Below are 20,439 nucleotides of genomic sequence, written 5' to 3' on the forward strand. Positions count from 1 at the left end.
AAGTATGCATTGTCTTACATGCTACCTACTTGCTAAAATACAATAGTGTGTATGCAGCAATTTGAAAACGTTACAAAATCTGACCACCCCTGAGGGGTGCCGTTGGTGCAACAAGATATGCGGTTTGCGAGAGACGCGATCCAATTTGAACGTCATGAAATTCCATGATGAGCATGCATGCGTGCGTATTTACATGTCGAACAGATTGCTTCCGCCTCATCTTCCATCCCTCTTCTTCAGAACCCATAGCCGGATGAAGTAAAATACAAGACCGCAGAGCCATATTCCTACAAGGATCGCTGCTTGAACGGGCGCGAATACTGCGCCTCTGATTACGACGAAACCGCTGATTATAGCGAACAGTATAGGGATGAGAATGAACGGTTTCACAGGCCGGGGTAGATCAGGCTCGCGGAATCGTAATATAATTGCGCCGAGAACCGTGAGGAAGAAGAAAGCATACTCGGCAAGGCCATTGAGAGTCAGTAAGATGCGCATGTTGCCGAGTAGAATGTATACTGCCGAGAGGACAGTGTTGAGTATGAGGGCGTTGCTAGCAATTGTTAGCAGAGGATGACCGGACATGACGGCCTACATACATTGGTGACTCTCCATCATCCATAGCCGTGTCAGCTGCCTCGCTCGAATCGGCGCGTTTAGTCACCTTCAGAGTACCGACGCGACCGACTGTGCCGAGAATTTGCGGGAACCAATTGTTGTTAGATGCTGCGACGGTCATCCTACCAGCCACGAAGGAGTTTCCAAGGGCGGAGCCTGCAATGACGAGACATATGAGCGCGGTAGCGAAGTAAGCTACTCCCTTGCCAAGGAAGTGGGTAACAGCTGTCTAAGACATATCAGTATAAAGGCGTTATACATGACTCTGAAGGACTTACCACAGCAGCAGCATCCGTTGTCGACACTACCTTCCAAGGGAGAAGAACGTAGTAGACAGCGTTGGCGGCGACATAGCATAGTATGATTGTGGGTATAGCGGTATTGATGGAAAGTGGTAGTTGGCGACTGGGTTGACGCAATTCTGCCGCGACGTAATTCGCCTTGTCCCAGCCGGAATACGCCCACAAAGCTCCGTACAACGCTGTACTGTAAAAGCCGAGTGACTCCCACGTAGTCACTTTCGTCCAATCGAATTTCGACCCATCGGGCAGTATGGTGTCTCTTGGAGAGAACCAATTATTTTGATGCCAATCGCGACCTCCAAGGTCCTTACTCTTACCGACAAAGACAAAGACGACCACTAAACCAGATACGATAAGGAGAAAAATGGTAAGCAGCTTTATGGCGACGAAGAAACTAGACAGCCGAGTACTTGTCTTGGTGCTAATGGAGTTCAACGTCGTTACAAATACTAAGACAAGTAGAGACAATAGCTTGTGGGTGAGAGGCGGATCTGGTTCGTTCACGCCCAAACTGGAGTAAATGGACTCCACAAATACTATGCTGAGAATAGCAAGGGTAGCAGGCATGGTGGCCACTACCCAAGACCAAGCAGCCATGTATCCAAAGACGTCGCCATAGATGTAGGTGAGATAAGGCTGGATTCCGCCTTCTCCGGGGAATGCGGTACCCAGTTCAGCCATTGTCAAAGCACCTGTCCATGCTAAAACTCCACCAACTAGCCATACGAGGAGTCCAGCACCAGGTGACGGAACGTTCGCATCGATAGGCCCAGGCGATGAAAACACTCCCGAGCCGATGACGATGCTTATCAGCAGCGCGAACCCATCCAGCGCACCAAGATTGCGAGCAAAGGTGTTTCGCGTCGCCGTAACGTCATCGTGTTCTTCGTCCGGGGCATACGATGTCGTGGATTCTTGGCGGAGTAGAGGCGCAGTCTCTGAGGGTGTCATTGTCGCGTTCTCGAGTTTCAGAGGTTTGATGAGCCAATCGTCGCTTTTGCCGAGGTTGTCACGCGTCACACGCGTCAACGTGATGTGTGTAGGACGCGTCCGGTCCTTCTTGGGCCGCAGGAGTCGCAATTCTTTATTGTCTGGTGCTGTCTGAGCTAGAGCAACTAATACCCAATGCTGTGGTTGTGTGAAAGCAAAAGGTGGCTGGCTAAGCCGCGCGACACTATCGCGTCAGGATGAACCGAACTTACGTCATCCCCTTTCCGCACCAACCGCCGCGGCATCGAAATCTGTGACTTCACTTTGCGGTCTTTGCAGGATCAGAATCCCACAGTTTTTCAGAGGCTCCACTTCATCCGTTCTTCTCTGTATCGTTATGCATAACGTCATACGGCATATTCACGGCCTGGCAGCTTTCGTTTTCCCGATTCTGGAGCTCGAGACTCTGCAGCCAAGGTTCTCGCCCAGGCCCGTATTACGCGTGTTGAGTGCATCTGAAAACCAATTATTGCGTGGATTGAGAAGCTAAGCAAATATGTACACTTTGCAAGCATATTTGTAGGTGTAGCTCGATGTGAGCCCTTCTCGATATGTATAGCGCCGGCGGCATCAGCGAAGGAGCTCAGAGTCTTGACAAGACTAACGACCTGGTCTGTTTTCACTACAAGCCATGGTTCACCGTTAATGTGTATTGCCTTCTCTTTCGCAGAGCATAATTCATAACAGACAACATTGACGGCAGAACCAGATGAAGGAGTCCGATGTGTGTCTGTGCACGCCAACCTAGGGAAAAACTGAACAGCCTGGAGCCTACGTTGACGTTGGGTCACCTACTTTGCAAGGTTATAGGCCAATGTAGTCTACAGACATTTTCAGCTTTTTGTATAAGGTGTGCGACCATGTCTGAGGGGTAGAACCCCAGCTCATGAGCGACGATGAATGTCCCATGCATCGCGACGATACCGGCCTGCTTCCGTAGTAGCACAGGCAGCGACGAGACGACAGTCATGGTTAGCACATGGTGCACTTGTGACATTTACAGAAACCTGTTCCCGCTCACGCTCACATGGGAAATCGTGGGGAGGTTAAGCTTAAATTCATAGTGCGATGACAGACCAATGACGCTGGGTGGGTTCGTCGGCTTTGTCGGCCCTTGCAGGCTTAGCGGGCTGTATAGGGCTTAGCGCTGCGCATCATCATGGCGACGTCATTCTTGGTGAGCATGCAGTTTGCTTGCAGCTGCTTAAAGCTCTGGATCCCTTGTCGAACTTTCCTCTATCACACACTGCTTTCTTGCAAGATACCCCAGGCCTTATCAATTGCATTCAGGTCTCTTTCTCAGATTCATTGACTACACAATCACCTTCATACCCAACCATGTTCTCGAGACAAGCAACTCAGAACGCGCGTTTTGCAGCACGGTGTGCTCGCCGCCCAGCTGCGCGGGTAACCAACCCTCAGTTCCGCGCCCAGAAGCCCCGCTTCCAGTCCACCGAGTCAGCAACCTCCGGCAACGCGGGCGCCGGCTCACATGCCGCCATCGGTGCCGCTTCTGGTGCCCTTGCTGCAGTCACCGTCGGCTACATCTTCTACAGGCAATCAGGCGCCCGTGACGTTGTGGTGGCTTCCAAGACTGCCAAAGGCTACGTCAGCTCAGCTACACAGAAGATCAAGGAGCAGACACCTGAACCCAACGAGGCGCTGCAATGGCTACGCAACGCCGCGCAGAGCTACGCAGCCTTCATCCCCGGCGCCAAGGGCTACGTTGATTCTGCATTCGATGACCTCGATGCCATTCGCGCAAAGCACGGCAAGGAGGTCGACCAAATCGTCACCGAAGCATACGATGAAATGCGCCAGGTCCTCGGCAATGGCGACATGAGCCTTGTTACCGCACACAAGACTTGGGACGTCATTACCAAGCACATGAGCCGCATCGCAGATCTCGCTGGCGACGCGTCGCAGCAGATCATGGACAACCACCCTCAACTCAAGGAGAAGGTTGGCGGTAACATCGACAAGCTCAAGGAGTACGGCGACAAGTATGGTCCTGAGGCCAAGAAGGAGGTCGATAGAACATGGAAGCAGATCAGCGACGTCGTCAAGACCGGCGTGAGCGCATCCAACATCGAAAAGATCCGCAGCATCGTACAAGAAAAGGTTGACAAGCTTAAGAAGATGGGTGACGAGGCCTGGGACAAGGGTATGGAGCAGGCTAAGCCCTACCTTGACAAGAACCCTCAGGTCAAGAAGATTGTGGAGGAGAACGCAGATGCGCTCAAGGGCGGAAACGTACAAGAGCTGTACGAGCGCGTCAAGTCTGCTGTCGAGAAAGGCGACACAGGTGACCTCGAGTCATACGTCAAGAGCGCTGCCAACAAGGCTAAGGATGCTGGTTTCGGTGACTACGAACAATACCTCAAGCAGATCCCTGGAGGCGACCAGATCATGCCCAAGTTGAGCCAGCTCCAGGATGTTGCCCAGAAGCACGGCGATGAGGCTCAGAAGCTCTTCCGAGACACCGTCTCAGAGATCTCCAGCATCCTCCAGAAGAAGGGAGATGAAGCGTCAAAGTTGGCCGAGAAGGCGAAGGAGGACTCGAAGAAATAAGGTTGTCAGAGGTATTCTCACCTGAAACCCTGAAGAGTGTTACGATTAGTCTACTTGTATAATAAGGCATCACTGGCGTTGAGCATGTTGAGCGAAAAGTATAACGAGTTCTACATAATTACGTTTGATCCTGTACTGTTCGTCTCATTCCATGTCGTGGTGATCTCACCTTGGGCTAACTACTCGAACCATACTAGATCATCCGCACATGTGCCATAAAGCAGCGAGTGATGTTAACACGATCTTCTGGTCCTGATGAGTAACAATCTGGTCAAGGGTCTTGTGTAGAAGTTCGGCGAGCAGGTTCCATTAAAGAAAAGTGCATATCGTATTTCATCATCGTAGTATGACGCGGTCGACAGACGATTTCACAAGTGAGTTCCTCTGACGACACAAGTTGTCTTGCGCAGCTCTATAGACACCACGTGAGACGTGGCATGCGTACCAGGAACCCGGTACGTACAATCGCCAGGCCCGCGCAAGAACTCACACCAGAACTTGCATCAAGCCCTGGAGTGATAGCATCTTGTTCAGATCGTCATCACATGCGCCACTCGATCACACCCAAGTGGTGAGGCTGCAGTGAGACATGGGCGGGGATGCAAGCCCATCACTGCCTGTATGCAGGAACTTTTTACTATGCACACCGCATACCGTCTTGGGTTCTGGAATCCTCTATGCGGGGTGAGGTGGTCAGCGCGATGGTAGGTTGGACAAGACGTGGGCTTGCGGCAACATGTCATTCAATACAGTAGCTCGCAACCTAAAGTAAATTTTAGGCGGTGAGACGAGCGCGTAGAAAGTATGATATTCACGGTAAAAGATATGACAGAACGCAAGGCGAAATGCGTGTTGTTAGGTTGCCGGCAAGGTTGTTGCCAAACGACCCCGCGATCCGCTAAGGAAGTAAAGTGGGTCCGAGGTGAAAGAAAGTGGTGAGAGAAGCTGCGACCGCGACGTTCGTCCGCCCAATAGACCGGGCACGCTCCACTCGGTCAGCCAATGACGTAAACGCGCCTCCGCTGCTGCACCGCCCTCCCCTGACACCTGGCAGGCGCTACTACTCTATTTACTCCTCTCTCTCTCAACAAAACCCCCAGCTTCTACAACTTCTCACTTCAATTCTCCACTTCTCTCTACCAAACCCCTTTCTTGCACGTCGATCGACACCACTACTACTCCTATCCACCCAACTACTACACACTACACAACCGCAACCATGGGCAAGGTACGCGTTCCTGTGCTAACATGTACCCCGCCAGTACCCCGCTAACACGTGCATAGGCGAAGTACATCATGCTCGACTGCGACAACACGCTCGTCCAGTCTGAGCGTTTCGCGTTCGAGGCCTGCGCCGACCTCACCAACCAGGTCCTCGAGAAGCACAACATCTCCGACCGCTACACAGCCGAGTCATTGCTCGAGGACTTTGTCGGCCACAACTTCCGCGGCATGCTCAATGGTCTGCAGAAGAAGCACAAGTTCAAGATGAACGACGCCGAGATGGAGGACTTTGTCGCGCAAGAACTCGGAGCCGTGACCCTCAAGCTCAGCCAGAAGGCCGTCGAGTGCCCCGGTGTGACTGAGCAGCTCAACAAGCTCAAGGAGCAGGGCTACCCCATGTCCGTCGTCTCTACTTCCGCCAAGAGCCGTGTCGTCGCCTCCATCGAGAAGGCCGGCATCGCCCACTTCTTCCCTCCCGAGCACGTCTACTCCGCCGCCACCTCACTCGACCCCCCTTCATCCAAGCCCGACCCCAAGATCTACCTATACGCTGCTGAGCAGCTCGGTGTCAAGCCCTCCGAGGCCGTCACCGTCGAGGACAGCAAGAGCGGTGCCACTGCTGCCATGCGCGCGGGCATCCCTTGCATCGGCTACGTTGGCATCTACGGCATCGAGGAGGGCAAAGAGAAGATGGAACAGATGGCCAAGCTCCTCACCGAGGAGACCAAGTGCGCGGCCATCATGTACGACTGGAAGGAGTTCCCAGAGTGCCTGAAGAAGGTCGAGGCCAAGTTGTAAGTGCTTGGTCCGACACTGGGGAGCCGAGGAAGAGGAACATTTCACCCTGTCTCCCCGCCATTGCGGGTGAGCTTACGATCAGATTCACGACATCAATGACTACATAGATTCAGTAATGAAGATTTAGTGGACACAGTCCCATTTACAACAGCTACCTGCTACCTGCCGCTTCCTCTGCTGTGTTGATTGTTTTGTTTGGTGACGCAATGGTTGGCCCCGCGCCGTTTAGTGGGCAGGCGTTCCAGGCTCGGGTGACGGCCCAACGCTGCCCCGCTCCTCCCCACTTGAGACCCATCGTGACCCATCGTGAACTGCAAACTCCATCGCGAAATATCCCGAACATCGAACATTTGCCTTTGCCATCCCAGATCTCTAGCGCTGCGTTCGCGCGAGATCAATCTCTGCTGCTCACGTGCATGCAAGTAAGCAAATTTGAACGGCCGCCGTGGCACTGGCCAGACCCCAACACCAGCCCCAACACCCTACGGCCCGGCGCGCTCATCCATCGCCCTATTATTAATGCTTGTCTGCTTATTGCTGACATTAACGAGCTTGTTGTATCGACACAAGTGAACAGCCTGCAGCTCTCACGCGAATTTTCCAACCGAATCACGCGATGGAGCCGTCCCCGCCCGTAGCCGCTTGAGCCTCACATGCACCCCGTTCAGTACAAACCACGAAAACTAAACACCCATCTCCGTGAAGAAAAATGATTCTATACCAAAAGAGCTTAGAAGGTTACATTGCCTTGAAGATATACAAAATTAAGGTTTGGAGGCAGCGTAGACTTCAAAGCACCTGTTTAACTTTGGCCTTTGATGGGGTGCATGCTCACATGCCTCGGTAAAACAGGCCGCCCGTCAACTCTCCCTGCGCCTGCGCTCTATGCGCAGCGCAACACCCAACAAGGCTCGTTGGCCGGCACATCCACGAAACGATATGGTCACAACCCACTGAATAACTGCATACGATAATCCCATTGCCTGGCCAAACGTTCAACAACAGCAGCTGTTATCTTTGTTCCAGGAACAGCAGTTATCTGTATCCTAGGATCTGCACCTTGGCATCTGGGCGCTGCCTTCTTCCGCTGTAGCCAAGACATGCTTAGTGAAGCCTCCTTCCTATCTCGTCGACAGCTCCTTACACGAAGCTTTTGCTTCATCTAAAGCCACCAATGTCATACCCTGTACGGCATTCGTCCTCATCTATACGTTGCTTATGATCTCTACCGGCTGCCAATCGCGGATCTGTACCACCAGGTGTAATGGATGGTTACATGGTTACACGGATAGTAGCATCCAAAAGGGCAGGTATGGTGGCTACCTGCCGGGTTTGCCATAGGTGCTGCAGTATGGGTGCTGGCATGTCGAGCACCTCCATGTCATAGAGATGCATTTAAGAGTGTGCGAAGAGCCCATGATGGTTCTCCATCGGCATTTTGCGCATCGTTCAAGTCGCAGTCAACATGTATCTACGCACCGCCCTTCTTTCCTTGTCCGCTCTTGCGGCGGCAAAGGAAATGCCCAAGGATGAGTTCAAAGCCGCACAGCTTTACGACTCTGGTATCAGGCACGAGAACAATGTTGCCCTCAAGAAGGTCGCAACCGCATTCCAGCATCTTCGAATTCTGTATTAACCCTTGTCAGGAATCATGGGCACGCCAGGAAGCTGCGGGCATGTACAACTCTGCCCAATACGCCGAAATCAAAGACAAGGTGGAGTGCATGAATGGCACCGCAATCGCCGGACAGGACGTCTTCCGATGCCAAAATGTCAGTCCATGCACCATCCATCACGAGTTTCAGTCATTAATGAATCGGTATAGATTGACTTGCTTCACTTCTTGTCGCACGCCGAGCTCGGCAGCACTCGCGGTGTCGGATCTTCTTCATGGGGTAAGAGTTCACAGATCAAGTTGCTGAGATCTTCGCTAAACAACATTAGGCTGGACTTCTGAAGATGGCCGCGAATTTGTTGCCATCGGACAACAAGATGGCGCTGCGTTCGCTGAAATCACTGCAGAGGGCAAGCTTTCGTACTTAGGTCGTCTACCCGCCTACTCTACGCCCAGCACGTGGCGCGAGATCCGTGGCCAGAACAACCTGATGATCATCGGTAGCGAGGCGGTCGGCCATGGCATTCAGATCTTCGACATGAAGAAGCTGATCGACATCGACCCTGCGTCTCCTGTCACCTTTAGCAATGCCAATGACCTCGTTGGTCATTTCAAAGGCCTTCCCAACGGCCGAACACACAACGTCGTCACAAACCCAGAGACAAACTTCATCTATGCCGTTGGTGCCCAGCCAAGGACTGACAAGTGCAAGTCGGGCATTATCTTCATTGATATCACCGACCCTTCAAACCCAACAAGCCCGGGCTGGTGAGTGAGACATGTTGTTGGGGATGTGAGCATCACTGACTCAGAATAGTGCATCAGAGGACGGTTACGTACACGATGCGCAATGCCTCATCTACCGCGGACCAGATGCGGAATTCGAGGGCCATGAGATTTGCTATGGCTACAACGAGGACTCTCTTACGATCTACGATGTGACTGACAAGAAGGCCCCGGTCATCTTATCTAACACTTCTTACGAAGGCGCGGCATACACCCACCAGGGCAACGTTTTGGACCCCATGAACCAGCAGTTTCTTTTGCTCGATGACGAATATGACGAATACGACAAAGTGGGTCCAGCGATCCCTGGTCACCCCATCACGTATATCTGGGACATCTCATCCCTCCGTGCGCCCAAACAGACTGGACTGTACAAGAGCGGAGCAAAGGGTATCGATCACAACCAGTATGTCGCGAACGGCTTTGCTTACCAATCGAACTACGGCACCGGATTCCGCGTTCTGGACGTTCGCAGCATCCCTGACGACCCGACTGGTGCTGGCGTGAAGGAAGTCGGATTCTTCGGTATGCAAATGTACGATCATCCTATCGATTCATCTATACTGACCTTTGCGCAGACGTTTACCCGGAGGATGACGACATGCCTGGCGGCGGTACCGTCGACTTTGTTGGCACGTGGTCGAGCTATGCATTGTTCAAGAGTGGTCATATCCTGATCAACACCATGGAACGTGGTGTTTTCATTGTCAAGATGCAGGAGGGGTTTGAGAGATAGATGGACAGGACCTCGTCAATCTGAGATTGCTCGCGGCAGGGCGAAGTTTAGAATTCATTGCAACTGTCGATCCCGGCTGTATCGTCGGTATCAGTGCCGCCTCGCGTGCACGACGATTGGTTCAATAAAGAGTTCCGGCACAGCGCACTCCCCCTCTTGATCCCGAATTAAACTTATCAACAATCATGTCCAGACCGCTCAGAGCCCTGTATCAACCCTGCCTCGCAACCTCTAGCGGTCGCGGTATCACCGTTGCTCGCTCTTTGGGCTCTATTCGTTTACCTCCGAACCGCAACTAACCGCCAAGCTACACGCCTCCGCGCAGGATCTAGTCGCAGATCCGTGATATCGCCTCTTCTCGTTTCTTTCGTTCTGATTGTGGCGATGGCGCGCCAAGGGCTTGGCTTTATCTGCACAGTCCGTTCCTACCCAATCAAGTTGCGTCCGGCGTGGAACTAGAGGGCTCCGCCGAGCGACGCGGTTATTCTACCTTCCTCATGCAACACAGCATTGCGCAGCCAAGCAGACTTTCATCAATCGCGTCGCCTTCGCCCCCCAGCTCTACACCCGGCTACCCGTTTCCACGGACCCACCGCATGCCCTTACCTGCTCAATTGCGGTTCCTGAGCGACCATGAAGCACCGATGGATACAGCAGCTGCCTGTATTGGTTAGTTGTACAAGCACATGGTGGCCCATGAAAACTTTCTGGACCAGCCATATGGATACGAGGCTTAGTATATAGAGCCATTCTGTACCTGTGACATATCCCAAGGCAACCTCCTCTTCTCCTGCTCATCTGCCACTACTATTCATCAAGATGAGGTTCGTTCCCTTCGTTGCGCTTGCTGCGCCTGTCCTCGCACAGTACGATGCGAAGCCAAAGCCTTCTGCAAAGCCCGAGAAGCCTCAGAAGCCCCAGTTGCCTGGAAAGCCTCACCCTCATGGGCCACCCAAGAAGCTTGTCTCTCGCAAGGACCTGATCAAGGATATCAAGCTCGAGGACCTTCTCGCAGGCTCCCAACAGCTTCAGACTTTCGCCGACGAGGCTGGTGGCAACCGTGCTTTCGGTAGCACTGGTCACAACGCTACCACTGAATGGCTGTACCAAACGCTCAAGGCGACTGGATACTACGATGTGTACAAGCAACCCTTCGTCGAGCTCTTCACCGCAGCGACCACCAAGCTCACTGTTGCTGGCGAAGAGATCGAGGCCGCTTACATGACCTTTGGTCCCTCTGGAGATGTTACCGCCAACGTTGTCAAGGTTAACAACCTCGGATGCGCTGTTGACGACTTCCCAGCCGGAGTTTCTGGCCAGATCGCGCTTATCTCTCGAGGCACATGTCCATTCGCTGACAAGGCCGCCAACGCTCAAACCGCCGGTGCGGTCGGCGCTATAATCTACAACACCGAGCCCAACACACCCCTTTCTGGTACCCTCGGTGGTGATGGCGACTACGCTCCCGTTGTTGGCATTACCAAGGAAGCCGGTGAGGGTATTGTAGCCAAGCTCGGCACCGGCACAGTTGAGGGAACTCTCTTCATTGATGCCATTCGCGAGAACCGCACCAACTACAACGTCATTGCCGAGACCAAGCAAGGTGACCACGACAACGTGCTCATGCTCGGTGGTCACACCGACTCCGTCTTTGCCGGCCCCGGCATCAACGACGACGGATCTGGTACCATTGGTACGCTCATGACCGGTCTTGCCCTTACCAAGTACAAGATCAAGAACGCCGTCCGTCTTGGATTCTGGGGTGCGGAGGAGTTTGGCAAGCTGGGCTCCTTCTATTACATGAAGACCATCAACGGTACCTTCGGTGGTAACGCAACTGAGGCCAACAAGATCCGCGCCTACCTCAACTTCGATATGATCGCATCGCCCAACTACGTCCTCGGTATCTACGACGGTGACGGCAGTGCGTTTAACTTCTCCGGCGCCGCTGGGTCTGACACTATCGAGAAGGACTTTGAGGAGTTCTACGAGGAGCGTGGCCTTGCCCACGTACCTTCTCTCTTCACTCTCCGCTCTGATTACGCTGCTTTCCTCGAGAACGGTATTCCTTCAGGTGGTCTGTTTACCGGTGCTGAGGTGCTGAAGACTGAGGAGGAGGCACAACTTTTCGGTGGTGAGGCTGGTGCTCCGCTCGACGCCTGCTACCACCAGGCTTGCGATGACATCGACAACCTGGCCCTCGACGCTTACCTCCTCAACACCCAGAGCATTGCCAACTCGGTTGCCAAGTACGCCCTAAGCTTCGAAGGTATTCCAAGGGCCAACATGACGCTCCGCAAGCGTGGCGCCGAGAGGAGCAGACTCATGTCGAGATTCGATGATGGTGGACATGCTCACCATGGCCAGACATGCGGTGCTGGAAAGCACACTATCTAAATGTTGTATTAGTGTAGATTTGGGTGGATGGTTGATGTTGTTGATGATACCAATGATGCGATGATGCTGTAGAAGTAGAAAAGCCAATGTAACAAAACATTTCAAACATTACCGTGTGCTGTTGCTTTCCGATGTGAATGCTTGCACTGCACAGTCTCACGACCGATCGACACCGTTAAGCGCTCTTAGTACCTCAAGTGTCGGCTTCGATAGTCAGGAGCTCTTTATTCAGCCTTCAGCTCGAGATCGAAGGTGTCACACCGTTTGACTCAGCATACCACGTACCCTTCTCCTGTACTTAGTTGGAAGCAGAAATCACCATCCAATCTCCACCTCTTCCTCTCCATAAACCTAGCACTGTCCTTAAACGCATATTCCTTCTGAACCAGTCCTCCACCCTGACACCTACGAACACAACACATCCGCAGTTCGAACAAGCATACCAAGCATCTCGCGTATGCATCAAAGTCTCGCCAGAACAGAAGCAGAATAGAACGTAGGGCTTCGCGGGGCGGAGACACGAGGTAGAGCGGAAAGCGCACACCTTGATGGCGACGGAGTGGACGCTATGCCATTTTGCTGTTCCCAAGGCGCGGAATATCTTGAGTACCGGAGACTGGATGTACAGTACGCCATCTTGAGATGATTTGGAATGAACAGGGCGGTGTGGGCTCAGGATCGTGATGTAGATGTTGGGCTGCGCGGTGGGAGGAGTAGTTCACGTGCGTGTTGTCTACTGTGTGCCTACTTGGGCAGCTGTTCGGGCAGTGAAGAACCCGCAGCTTGGCTTCTGGGCGTCGCTAAATATGTTGATCGTGAACTCGGCGATGCAGTCGAACTCTCGTTGGCGTGTCATGCAGACTAGACTACCGTGGCTTGCGCTCATGATTACTCTTTGGCTCGGGCATCACAGGAATACGACAAGGCGTGTACGTCACTACCACTGAAGTTAGGTACCTGCATTTGGCTGACCGGATTGTGTGGCTTTCAAAACAGAGTTAGTGGCGTATATAGTGTTGAGCCAGTAATGGGCGTACAGTAGGGCTATTGTCTAGATAGAGTCGTGGCGGGGCGCGTTCCGTCTGGAGGATGAACGAACATTGGAGGGTTTGCTGCTGCGTCAAATCGCAAGCTGGTGTCGCCACAGTTCCAATTGTTCCAAAAATCCGTAGCCTATGACGATGCGACATTAATCAGTAATTGTTTGAGTTGTGCAACCCGGTCGGGGCTGTTGATCTCGAAACGCTGGGTCGCAATGATCGCCTGGACCCGCATACTAACGCATGTCGCAAATCCCCCCGACCTCTTCGACGATCAGCGACAAGGCCTTCGATATGTACCATCCTGTTCCCGTCTCATTAAAAACAGGATATCGACTCCGCACATCGTGTTGCTCGGGACGGTGCACATCTGAATTTTCGCTCGGAGGCACTTCCCCGGCCTTGCTCAAGTGGCAATCTCGTCTAGCCCACTCGGTGCACGTTTCATCCGCAGCCATGTTCCTTGCGGCCGCAGCCTACCAATCCTCCGACGTTCATCCAAAGTCGGCGACCCTGCTAGGGGGCGCCCAGGCGCCGTTGCTGAAGCTGACCGCGTCGAGGTCGAATGGGCCTGAATTAATATCCAAGTAGCCCAGGACAAGGCACGATACACGTGTGCACGGCACGCAAGACCATGGCAGGCGGCGCGTCCGCACCGACACTAGTTTGGCGAACCGCCGTGTGTTAAACCGAACTTATGGAAAATGAGGAGACGATGAAATCCGGATCGTTGGGCCTGCATTAATCATGACAGGTGCAGCTTCAGCGATGCAACGTAGGCCCACACCTGTATAGGAAGGCAGTACTCGAGGCTTCAATCGCATCACCTAGTGAAGCAGAAAGTGCGCTGGCCGTAGCAGCTGGCAGTATAAGGGTTAAACACCACGTACCCCTAGCAATAGTTCTCATGCGATGCAGTCTATTGCAAGTTTGCCTGAGTCCATCCAAAAGCGTCGCCGGAGAGCAAATCACATCACGCGGAAGAGTCGCCATACCTACCGGTAAGCCAGCAGCTGCTAGCACCTCAACACCTGGGCATCGTCGTGAGCGCGGTAAATCCCTTCGACGCCACTAGGAAACTTGACAGGCATCAGACCTGGACAGCTTGGAAACAGCACCAACTTTGCCGCCGCGCGTGTCAGAACAGCTCTCTGGATCTTGCGCTCTTCACCGCCATACTTCACGTTGCCAGATATGGACTACCAGTCCATGAATAACATATCACAGATAAGGTACTGCTCCCCGTGGTTCTCCAGTTGTTCAAATGCATGTGTGCATCGCCTGGAGGATGCGCAATAATCGTGCATCACCCCGCAAAAGGGATGCCCTTCCCTGTCAAGCGAGCATTAGCGTTCCAGCAGGATAGATCCCGTTCCGTATGCAGGTCGGACCATTAAGATCCAGCAGCACTGCTGTTACAGGATTAGTGGCACGATTCACGAAAGGATCGCTCGTTTGCCTTCCGGATATCCACCCAAGCTTGACGTCCAACGAATGGGATCTGTCCTTCTCGAACACAGGGCTAATACGCCACTCTCTGTCGAACTCTATTTTGACTCGAGGGTCTGTCAAGTGTTCGCTTCATCTCCTGAAAACCCCCCTAGCTGCCGTTATGGATCAGTCGGTCTGGACAAAGAATGTGAAGGGTCTTCGCTTGTGTCATAACGGCTCACTCTCGACCGGTCGCACATAGTATACAACACCACGGTCGCTAAGTTTACGACGTTTGTTATCAGGCCACCATCGTTCCACACATCTTTTCCACGCTGGCTCAGCATGAGTAACGAATACCATGATGATCCTTCGTTCCAACCATGGGGCCCATTCATCTCAGATAATTACAAGAATGAGCCCATCACGAAAGCAGACATCATCATAGCCTCCGTTGTGTGGGGACTGACATTACTCAATGTCATACTTGCCCTGTGGCTCATTGTCAAGCAAACAAGAGGATCGCGGTCACCGCTCAGGAGCGTCTACGTCTGGATGATATGGCTGGAACTTATTGTCTCGTTTACCATGGGCCTTGAGAGCTTTTTACACTTGCTCAAGTACATCAAACCAAGTAGGTAGTGACGACGTAGAGCTTTTGAGATCATACTAACCACCACAGGCTTCGCTTTTTACTTCACCATCTTGTTCTGGTGGTGTATCCAGGTTCAGCTGCTTTTGCAGATCATCATTAACCGTATCCGTGTCATCGTGCCTGATCGACGGCGTTCGAGATGGATCATGATTAGTACTGCGGTGTTCGTCACTGTTATCAACATCAGTGTCTTCAATGTCTGGATACCAGCGCGGTTACAGATTAACTCGAAGTAAGTTACTTTCCTGGTAGCATACACCGGTCGTTGTCGCAATGGGCTGGGTTCGCCTGGCTGGTTCGTGGTGGAACGACATTTGCGAGACGCTATGCCCACTCGTACCAAGTATTAGACTGACGATCTGACAGATACCACCTCATCAACGAGTACTGGGACCGGATTGAAAAGGGTCTCTACCTCCTCGCCGACGCGGCGTTGAACTGGTATTTCCTAAAGACTGTGAAGGAGAACTTGATCAACAACGGTCTCACAAAGTACAACAAGCTCGTTCGTTTCAACCAGCAAATCGTCATGGTATCACTTCTTATGGACGTCATGATCATCGCCGCTATGTCGATACCGAATTCCTTTGTGTAAGTGTTACTCGTCAACAGAAGCCAACCCTTGACCTTTACTAACCCACCCTCTTCCAGATACATACAATTCCATCCTCTCGCCTACCTAGTAAAACTCAACATCGAAATGACAATGGCCAACCTCATCAAACGCATCGCAATCTCGACATCACGCAAGACAGGCATGGCATCCATTGCACACGAGTTCAAGTCCTCGTCCAACCAATCCACCACCGGCCACCGCACCGTCGGCACAAACCCGCACAAATCACGGGGTTCGATCCACGAGCTCGCCAGCTTTGCTTCCTACACTGTCGATACAAAAGCAAATGCCGAGCAAGACGGGCAGCGTGTCATTAGCTTCGCCCCGACAGGGAACCAAATCAAGGAGACGAGGGAGGTCATCGTGCATACCGAGCCGAACCCATTTTACGAGCGGAGAGGTTCGGAAGTGGAGATTACAGCAGGACATGGAAGGAGACAGTCTCACGGTGTTGTCATTGAAGAGAGGGGACTAGGCAGGCAAAAGAGTCTAGAGAGTATAACGGAGGGCAATGAGAGTATGAGGAGTGGGTCGGTACCCAAGCGAATGATAGAGGATAGCGATGATGAGGCAGCGCTTGTGCAGCAAAAGACTTGGGGATGGCCGAGGCGGCCGAGTTGAACGCGCGAGCGCTGTTGAAATGTCAAACTGCTTTGTGTTTATTTAGCGTGGGTTTGGTAAAATAGACATTGTTTCCGCACTTTAGATGTGCGATGGAACGATAATTATAGACATTTTAGAGTTGAATATACCAAATCAACCGTTAGTCCGAAGAAGGAGCGAGACACGTAAGAGTATACAGCTGTGGTACCGTACCCAAGTACAACTCAACATGACGTGGCGCTGAAATGCATGACTTTCATCTCTGTCGGACTGCGCAATCGGGATGATGGAAGAGGCTGTAGGCATCTATTGTGTCAGTTCAGTCTCATGAGTTGAGCGAAAGCAGATGCGGATGCCGTGGACTTGGCTAGATCTGTAGGTAAGCTCGCGATACACGTGACAGCACCACGTGTCGCGGCCTGGACTGGACGATGCTCGAGCAGAAATGTTTCTCGAGCGGAGACTATCCGCACATCGGAGTTCGCTGCGATGGAAAGTTGCGGGTAGAAGGGGGATTCTCACGTTGGTTCCCCGGAGCGACGCCACGATCTTCCCCGCACTTCCTAGCGAGGAAGGTTTGCCGACCAGGTACACCACGGTGGCTTGGCATGCTACACGCGTATACGGATTACACCAAGATGGTAATCCGTTCACTCAGCTGATGACATGTCGTGACCCTTTTAACCGTGTTCAAAAGATTGTGTTTGTGCTGTAGTTGTCAGCTATTCTTCATCTTTGTTGCACATTACTGTCTGCTCACTCAATTCCTTACCTACGTCATCCAGCAAGCCACAAACATGGGAGTCGGCGACACTTCAATTCGCTCCAGCGAGCGTCCTGAGGCTGGCAGTGTCAACATACCAGTCGGTGTATGGCCAACGTCGTCGAAAAACGAGTCCGTCGATGCACACAAGGTCGCCAATGAGGTGATTACACGGTTCAACGATGCACTCGCGAAAAAAGATCATGCGGCTATCGCCGACCTCTTCTCCAAAGACAACAGTTACTGGAGAGATCACCTAGCGTTGAGTTGGGATCTCAGGACGTCGAAGGGTAGTGCAGACATCAAGAAGTACCTGGATTCCAGCAAAGTGCAAATGGAAAAGATTGAAGTGGACAAGAGCTCAGACTACCGCGCGCCAAAGTTGGGAGCGATCGATGTTCTAGGCGATATCACTGGTATCAACTTCTTTGTAACTTTCGAGACGAGCCTCGGGCGTGGCGAGGGTGTCATGAACCTAGCCGAAGACAATGGACAATGGAAGGTGTTCACGCTGTACACCTTGCTGAAGGAACTTAAAGGTCATGAAGAGCCATTGGGTCACCGAAGGACAAAGGGTGTGAAGCACGGAGGAGACCCGAATAGGAAGACGTGGAAGGAGACGCGTGATGCAGAGAAAGAGGAGATTGACCCGACAGTGTTGATCCTTGGAGCCGGGCAAGGCGGGCTTACAGTCGCTGCGCGTCTACGGATGCTCAACGTCCCCGCCTTGATCGTCGACCAAAACGAGAGGGTTGGTGACAACTGGCGCAAGCGATATCGGCAACTGGTACTCCACGACCCAGTATGGTACGACCACATGCCTTACGTGCCCTTCCCAGCACATTGGCCAGTCTTTACTCCTAAGGACAAGCTGGCGGAGTTCTTCGAGGCGTACGTGAACCTACTGGAGCTCAACGTATGGACTTCGACAAGCCTCAAATCAACATCGTGGGATGAGAGTAAGAAGCAGTGGACCGTGACTGTCGAACGCCGGAAACCCGATGGGAGCACTCAGACACGCACATTACATCCGAAGCACATTGTCCAGGCGACAGGCCACTCCGGCGAGAAGAACTTTCCCCAGATCAAGGGTATGCAAGACTTCAAAGGCGACCGCCTGTGCCACAGCTCCGAGCACCCAGGCGCGAATCCCGAGTCGAAGGGCAAGAAGGCTGTGGTAGTAGGATGCTGCAATTCAGGTCATGATATCGCGCAAGACTTCTTTGAGAAGGGATACGACATCACCATTGTACAGCGCAGTACAACATGCGTTGTCTCTTCCGAGGCTATCACCGACATCGGCAACAAGGGTTTGTACGATCAAGACGCACCGCCTGTCGACGACGCCGACCTGACTTTCTGGAGTCTGCCAAGTGAGCTTCTGAAAGCACAGCAGATCAAAGTCACCAAGATCCAAGCCGACCACGACAAGAAAATGCACGACGGTCTTCGCGCGGCTGGCTTCGGTCTTGACAGTGGACCGATGGATTCAGGCCTTCTTATCAAGTACTTCCAGCGCGGCGGCGGCTACTATATCGATGTCGGCGCGTCCCAGCTCATCATCGATGGCAAGATCAAGGTTAAGCAAGGCCAGGAGATTGCGCAGATCTTGCCAAACGGTATCGAGTTCGCAGATGGTGATAAGCTAGAAGCTGATGAGATCGTATTTGCAACTGGTTACCAGAACATGCGCACGCAGGCACGAAAGATCTTCGGCGATGAAGTCGCGGACCGCGTCAGCGATGTATGGGGTTTCAACGACGAGGGCGAGTTCAGGACGATGTGGCAGAAGAGCGGTCATCCTGGTCTGTGGTTCATGGGTGGCAATTTGGCACTGTCGCGATTCTACAGTAGGGTACTGGCGTTGCAGATCAAGGCTGCCGAAGAAGGCATGATAGAAGATGGCGAAGGCGCGAAGGCGCGACTGTAGTGATAAGTAGCTGCCGTAGATTCAAGACAGGGGCCGTGGCCGTTCAACGCACCTCCCTCAAGCTTCCTCCGAGTTTTGCCAGTTTCGGATTTAGCGCGGGGCATGTCTCCACTCGCGCCGTCTCAAAATGCACAAGCTTCAATCCTTCAACATCATCTGATCCTAATCCATACTTCGTCATACGTGCACTTTAACCCAAGTTTTCTTCAAACACCATGACTTCGAAACCCCAAGTCATCCTCGTCGTCGGCGGAACGTCCGGAATCGGATACGCCACCACGCTTTCCATACTTTCGTCACCTTACCTACCATTGAACGCGAAAGTAATTGCGTTTGGGCTTATAGATTCGACCATCAAGCTTGAGTTCACGAAGCAGCAGAGAGAACGTCTCAGAATAGTCGAAGGCGATGTCACAGTGGAAGAAGATCGCGAGCTAGCGGTCCAGACGTGTTTCGATCACTTTGGAGGTCTCGATACTTTGGTGTACTGTGCAGGTGTTATTACGCCAATCCAAAAATTGGAAACGGTCGACATCCAAGCGGTAAAGGAAAGTTTTGACATTAATGTTTTTGGCGCGATGAGTATGGTATGTACTACCTGGACATACTACACTGCTCATTCCTACTGCTACATGATCTAATGTGACGCCCTTCATACGCTAATAGTTCTCAGGTTCAACTTACGCTCCCAAAGCTCCGTGCGTCACGGATAGCGCATCCTCATAACGCTGGCCGTGGCAAAGTCATAATCCTCTCTTCGGCCTGCGATGACACAGTATCCTACCATGGATGGATGCCTTATAGCACTACCAAAGCCGCGTTAACCCGGTTTATCTCTTGTCTCGCACACGAAGAGCCACTGCTTAGTGTACAAGGCGTATATCCGAAGTTAACACGAACCAAGATGATCGATGGACTAGTCGAAGGGAAGTATCGGGGCGTTATGGCGGACCACGAGATCGAGAGGTTCAGGATTTGGGATGAGATGGGTGATGAGATAGTGGAACCCCCTGAGCTCTGTGGAGAGGCTGTCGCTAAATTGGCGTTGGGATTGTTCGAGGGCGGGAAGAGCGGAGAAACATTGTATTACGACGAGCATGTTCCGCGCAAGATTGCGGGGACATAAACAGTGGGAGTAAGGTGTGGAATACATGAAGACATATGAAGATACTACTTTCTCTGGCCAGTTTATTGCTTTCACGTTGTCAGCCATTTGATCCGAGCGTGAAGTATTCACTCTGGCCGGTCCTAAACCCCGCCACACTAGTACAAACTGTGAACATTACACTGAGTTGAACACCCGATACCAGGCTTTCTTCATCACACCAGGCACAGTCAAATATGGCAGAAGATCAACTTGTGTC

The 20,439-nt window shown here is 52.4% G+C and overlaps 8 protein-coding genes across 8 annotated transcripts; 7 read left to right on the top strand and 1 right to left on the bottom strand.

The window, feature by feature from the left end:
* Positions 1–216: 216 nt before the first annotated feature.
* On the bottom strand, positions 217–2,425 carry J4E90_005600 (uncharacterized protein; the record flags this gene model as incomplete). Its single annotated transcript, XM_051435153.1, has 4 exons — positions 217–553; positions 600–847; positions 897–2,026; positions 2,413–2,425. The coding sequence occupies 4 exons, from the start codon at positions 2,423–2,425 to the stop codon at positions 217–219; spliced, it is 1,728 nt and encodes a 575-aa protein (XP_051291177.1).
* Positions 2,426–3,248: 823 nt separating this feature from the next.
* On the top strand, positions 3,249–4,481 carry J4E90_005601 (uncharacterized protein; the record flags this gene model as incomplete). The annotated part of the gene is made up of 1 exon (XM_051435154.1): positions 3,249–4,481. One exon carries the CDS (start codon positions 3,249–3,251, stop codon positions 4,479–4,481), a length of 1,233 nt encoding a protein of 410 aa, XP_051291178.1.
* A 1,219-nt stretch (positions 4,482–5,700) lies between these two features.
* Positions 5,701–6,503, top strand: J4E90_005602 (uncharacterized protein; the record flags this gene model as incomplete). The annotated part of the gene is made up of 2 exons (XM_051435155.1): positions 5,701–5,709; positions 5,766–6,503. 2 exons carry the CDS (start codon positions 5,701–5,703, stop codon positions 6,501–6,503), a joined length of 747 nt encoding a protein of 248 aa, XP_051291179.1.
* A 1,465-nt stretch (positions 6,504–7,968) lies between these two features.
* On the top strand, positions 7,969–9,640 carry J4E90_005603 (uncharacterized protein; the record flags this gene model as incomplete). The annotated part of the gene is made up of 6 exons (XM_051435156.1): positions 7,969–8,100; positions 8,150–8,275; positions 8,329–8,398; positions 8,448–8,886; positions 8,936–9,429; positions 9,483–9,640. The coding sequence occupies 6 exons, from the start codon at positions 7,969–7,971 to the stop codon at positions 9,638–9,640; spliced, it is 1,419 nt and encodes a 472-aa protein (XP_051291180.1).
* Positions 9,641–10,459: 819 nt separating this feature from the next.
* J4E90_005604 (uncharacterized protein) lies at positions 10,460–12,037 on the top strand (the record flags this gene model as incomplete). The annotated part of the gene is made up of 1 exon (XM_051435157.1): positions 10,460–12,037. The coding sequence occupies one exon, from the start codon at positions 10,460–10,462 to the stop codon at positions 12,035–12,037; it is 1,578 nt and encodes a 525-aa protein (XP_051291181.1).
* Positions 12,038–14,853: 2,816 nt separating this feature from the next.
* J4E90_005605 (uncharacterized protein) lies at positions 14,854–16,400 on the top strand (the record flags this gene model as incomplete). Its single annotated transcript, XM_051435158.1, has 4 exons — positions 14,854–15,142; positions 15,191–15,395; positions 15,530–15,754; positions 15,815–16,400. The coding sequence occupies 4 exons, from the start codon at positions 14,854–14,856 to the stop codon at positions 16,398–16,400; spliced, it is 1,305 nt and encodes a 434-aa protein (XP_051291182.1).
* A 648-nt stretch (positions 16,401–17,048) lies between these two features.
* On the top strand, positions 17,049–19,075 carry J4E90_005606 (uncharacterized protein; the record flags this gene model as incomplete). The annotated part of the gene is made up of 2 exons (XM_051435159.1): positions 17,049–17,053; positions 17,098–19,075. 2 exons carry the CDS (start codon positions 17,049–17,051, stop codon positions 19,073–19,075), a joined length of 1,983 nt encoding a protein of 660 aa, XP_051291183.1.
* Positions 19,076–19,290: 215 nt separating this feature from the next.
* J4E90_005607 (uncharacterized protein) lies at positions 19,291–20,201 on the top strand (the record flags this gene model as incomplete). Its single annotated transcript, XM_051435160.1, has 2 exons — positions 19,291–19,662; positions 19,749–20,201. 2 exons carry the CDS (start codon positions 19,291–19,293, stop codon positions 20,199–20,201), a joined length of 825 nt encoding a protein of 274 aa, XP_051291184.1.
* Positions 20,202–20,439: the final 238 nt, after the last annotated feature.

The sequence above is a fragment of the Alternaria incomplexa genome (assembly GCF_024043165.1).
Source record: "Alternaria incomplexa strain BMP 0042 chromosome Unknown scaffold_7, whole genome shotgun sequence".
NCBI classification, from domain to species: domain Eukaryota; kingdom Fungi; phylum Ascomycota; class Dothideomycetes; order Pleosporales; family Pleosporaceae; genus Alternaria; species Alternaria incomplexa.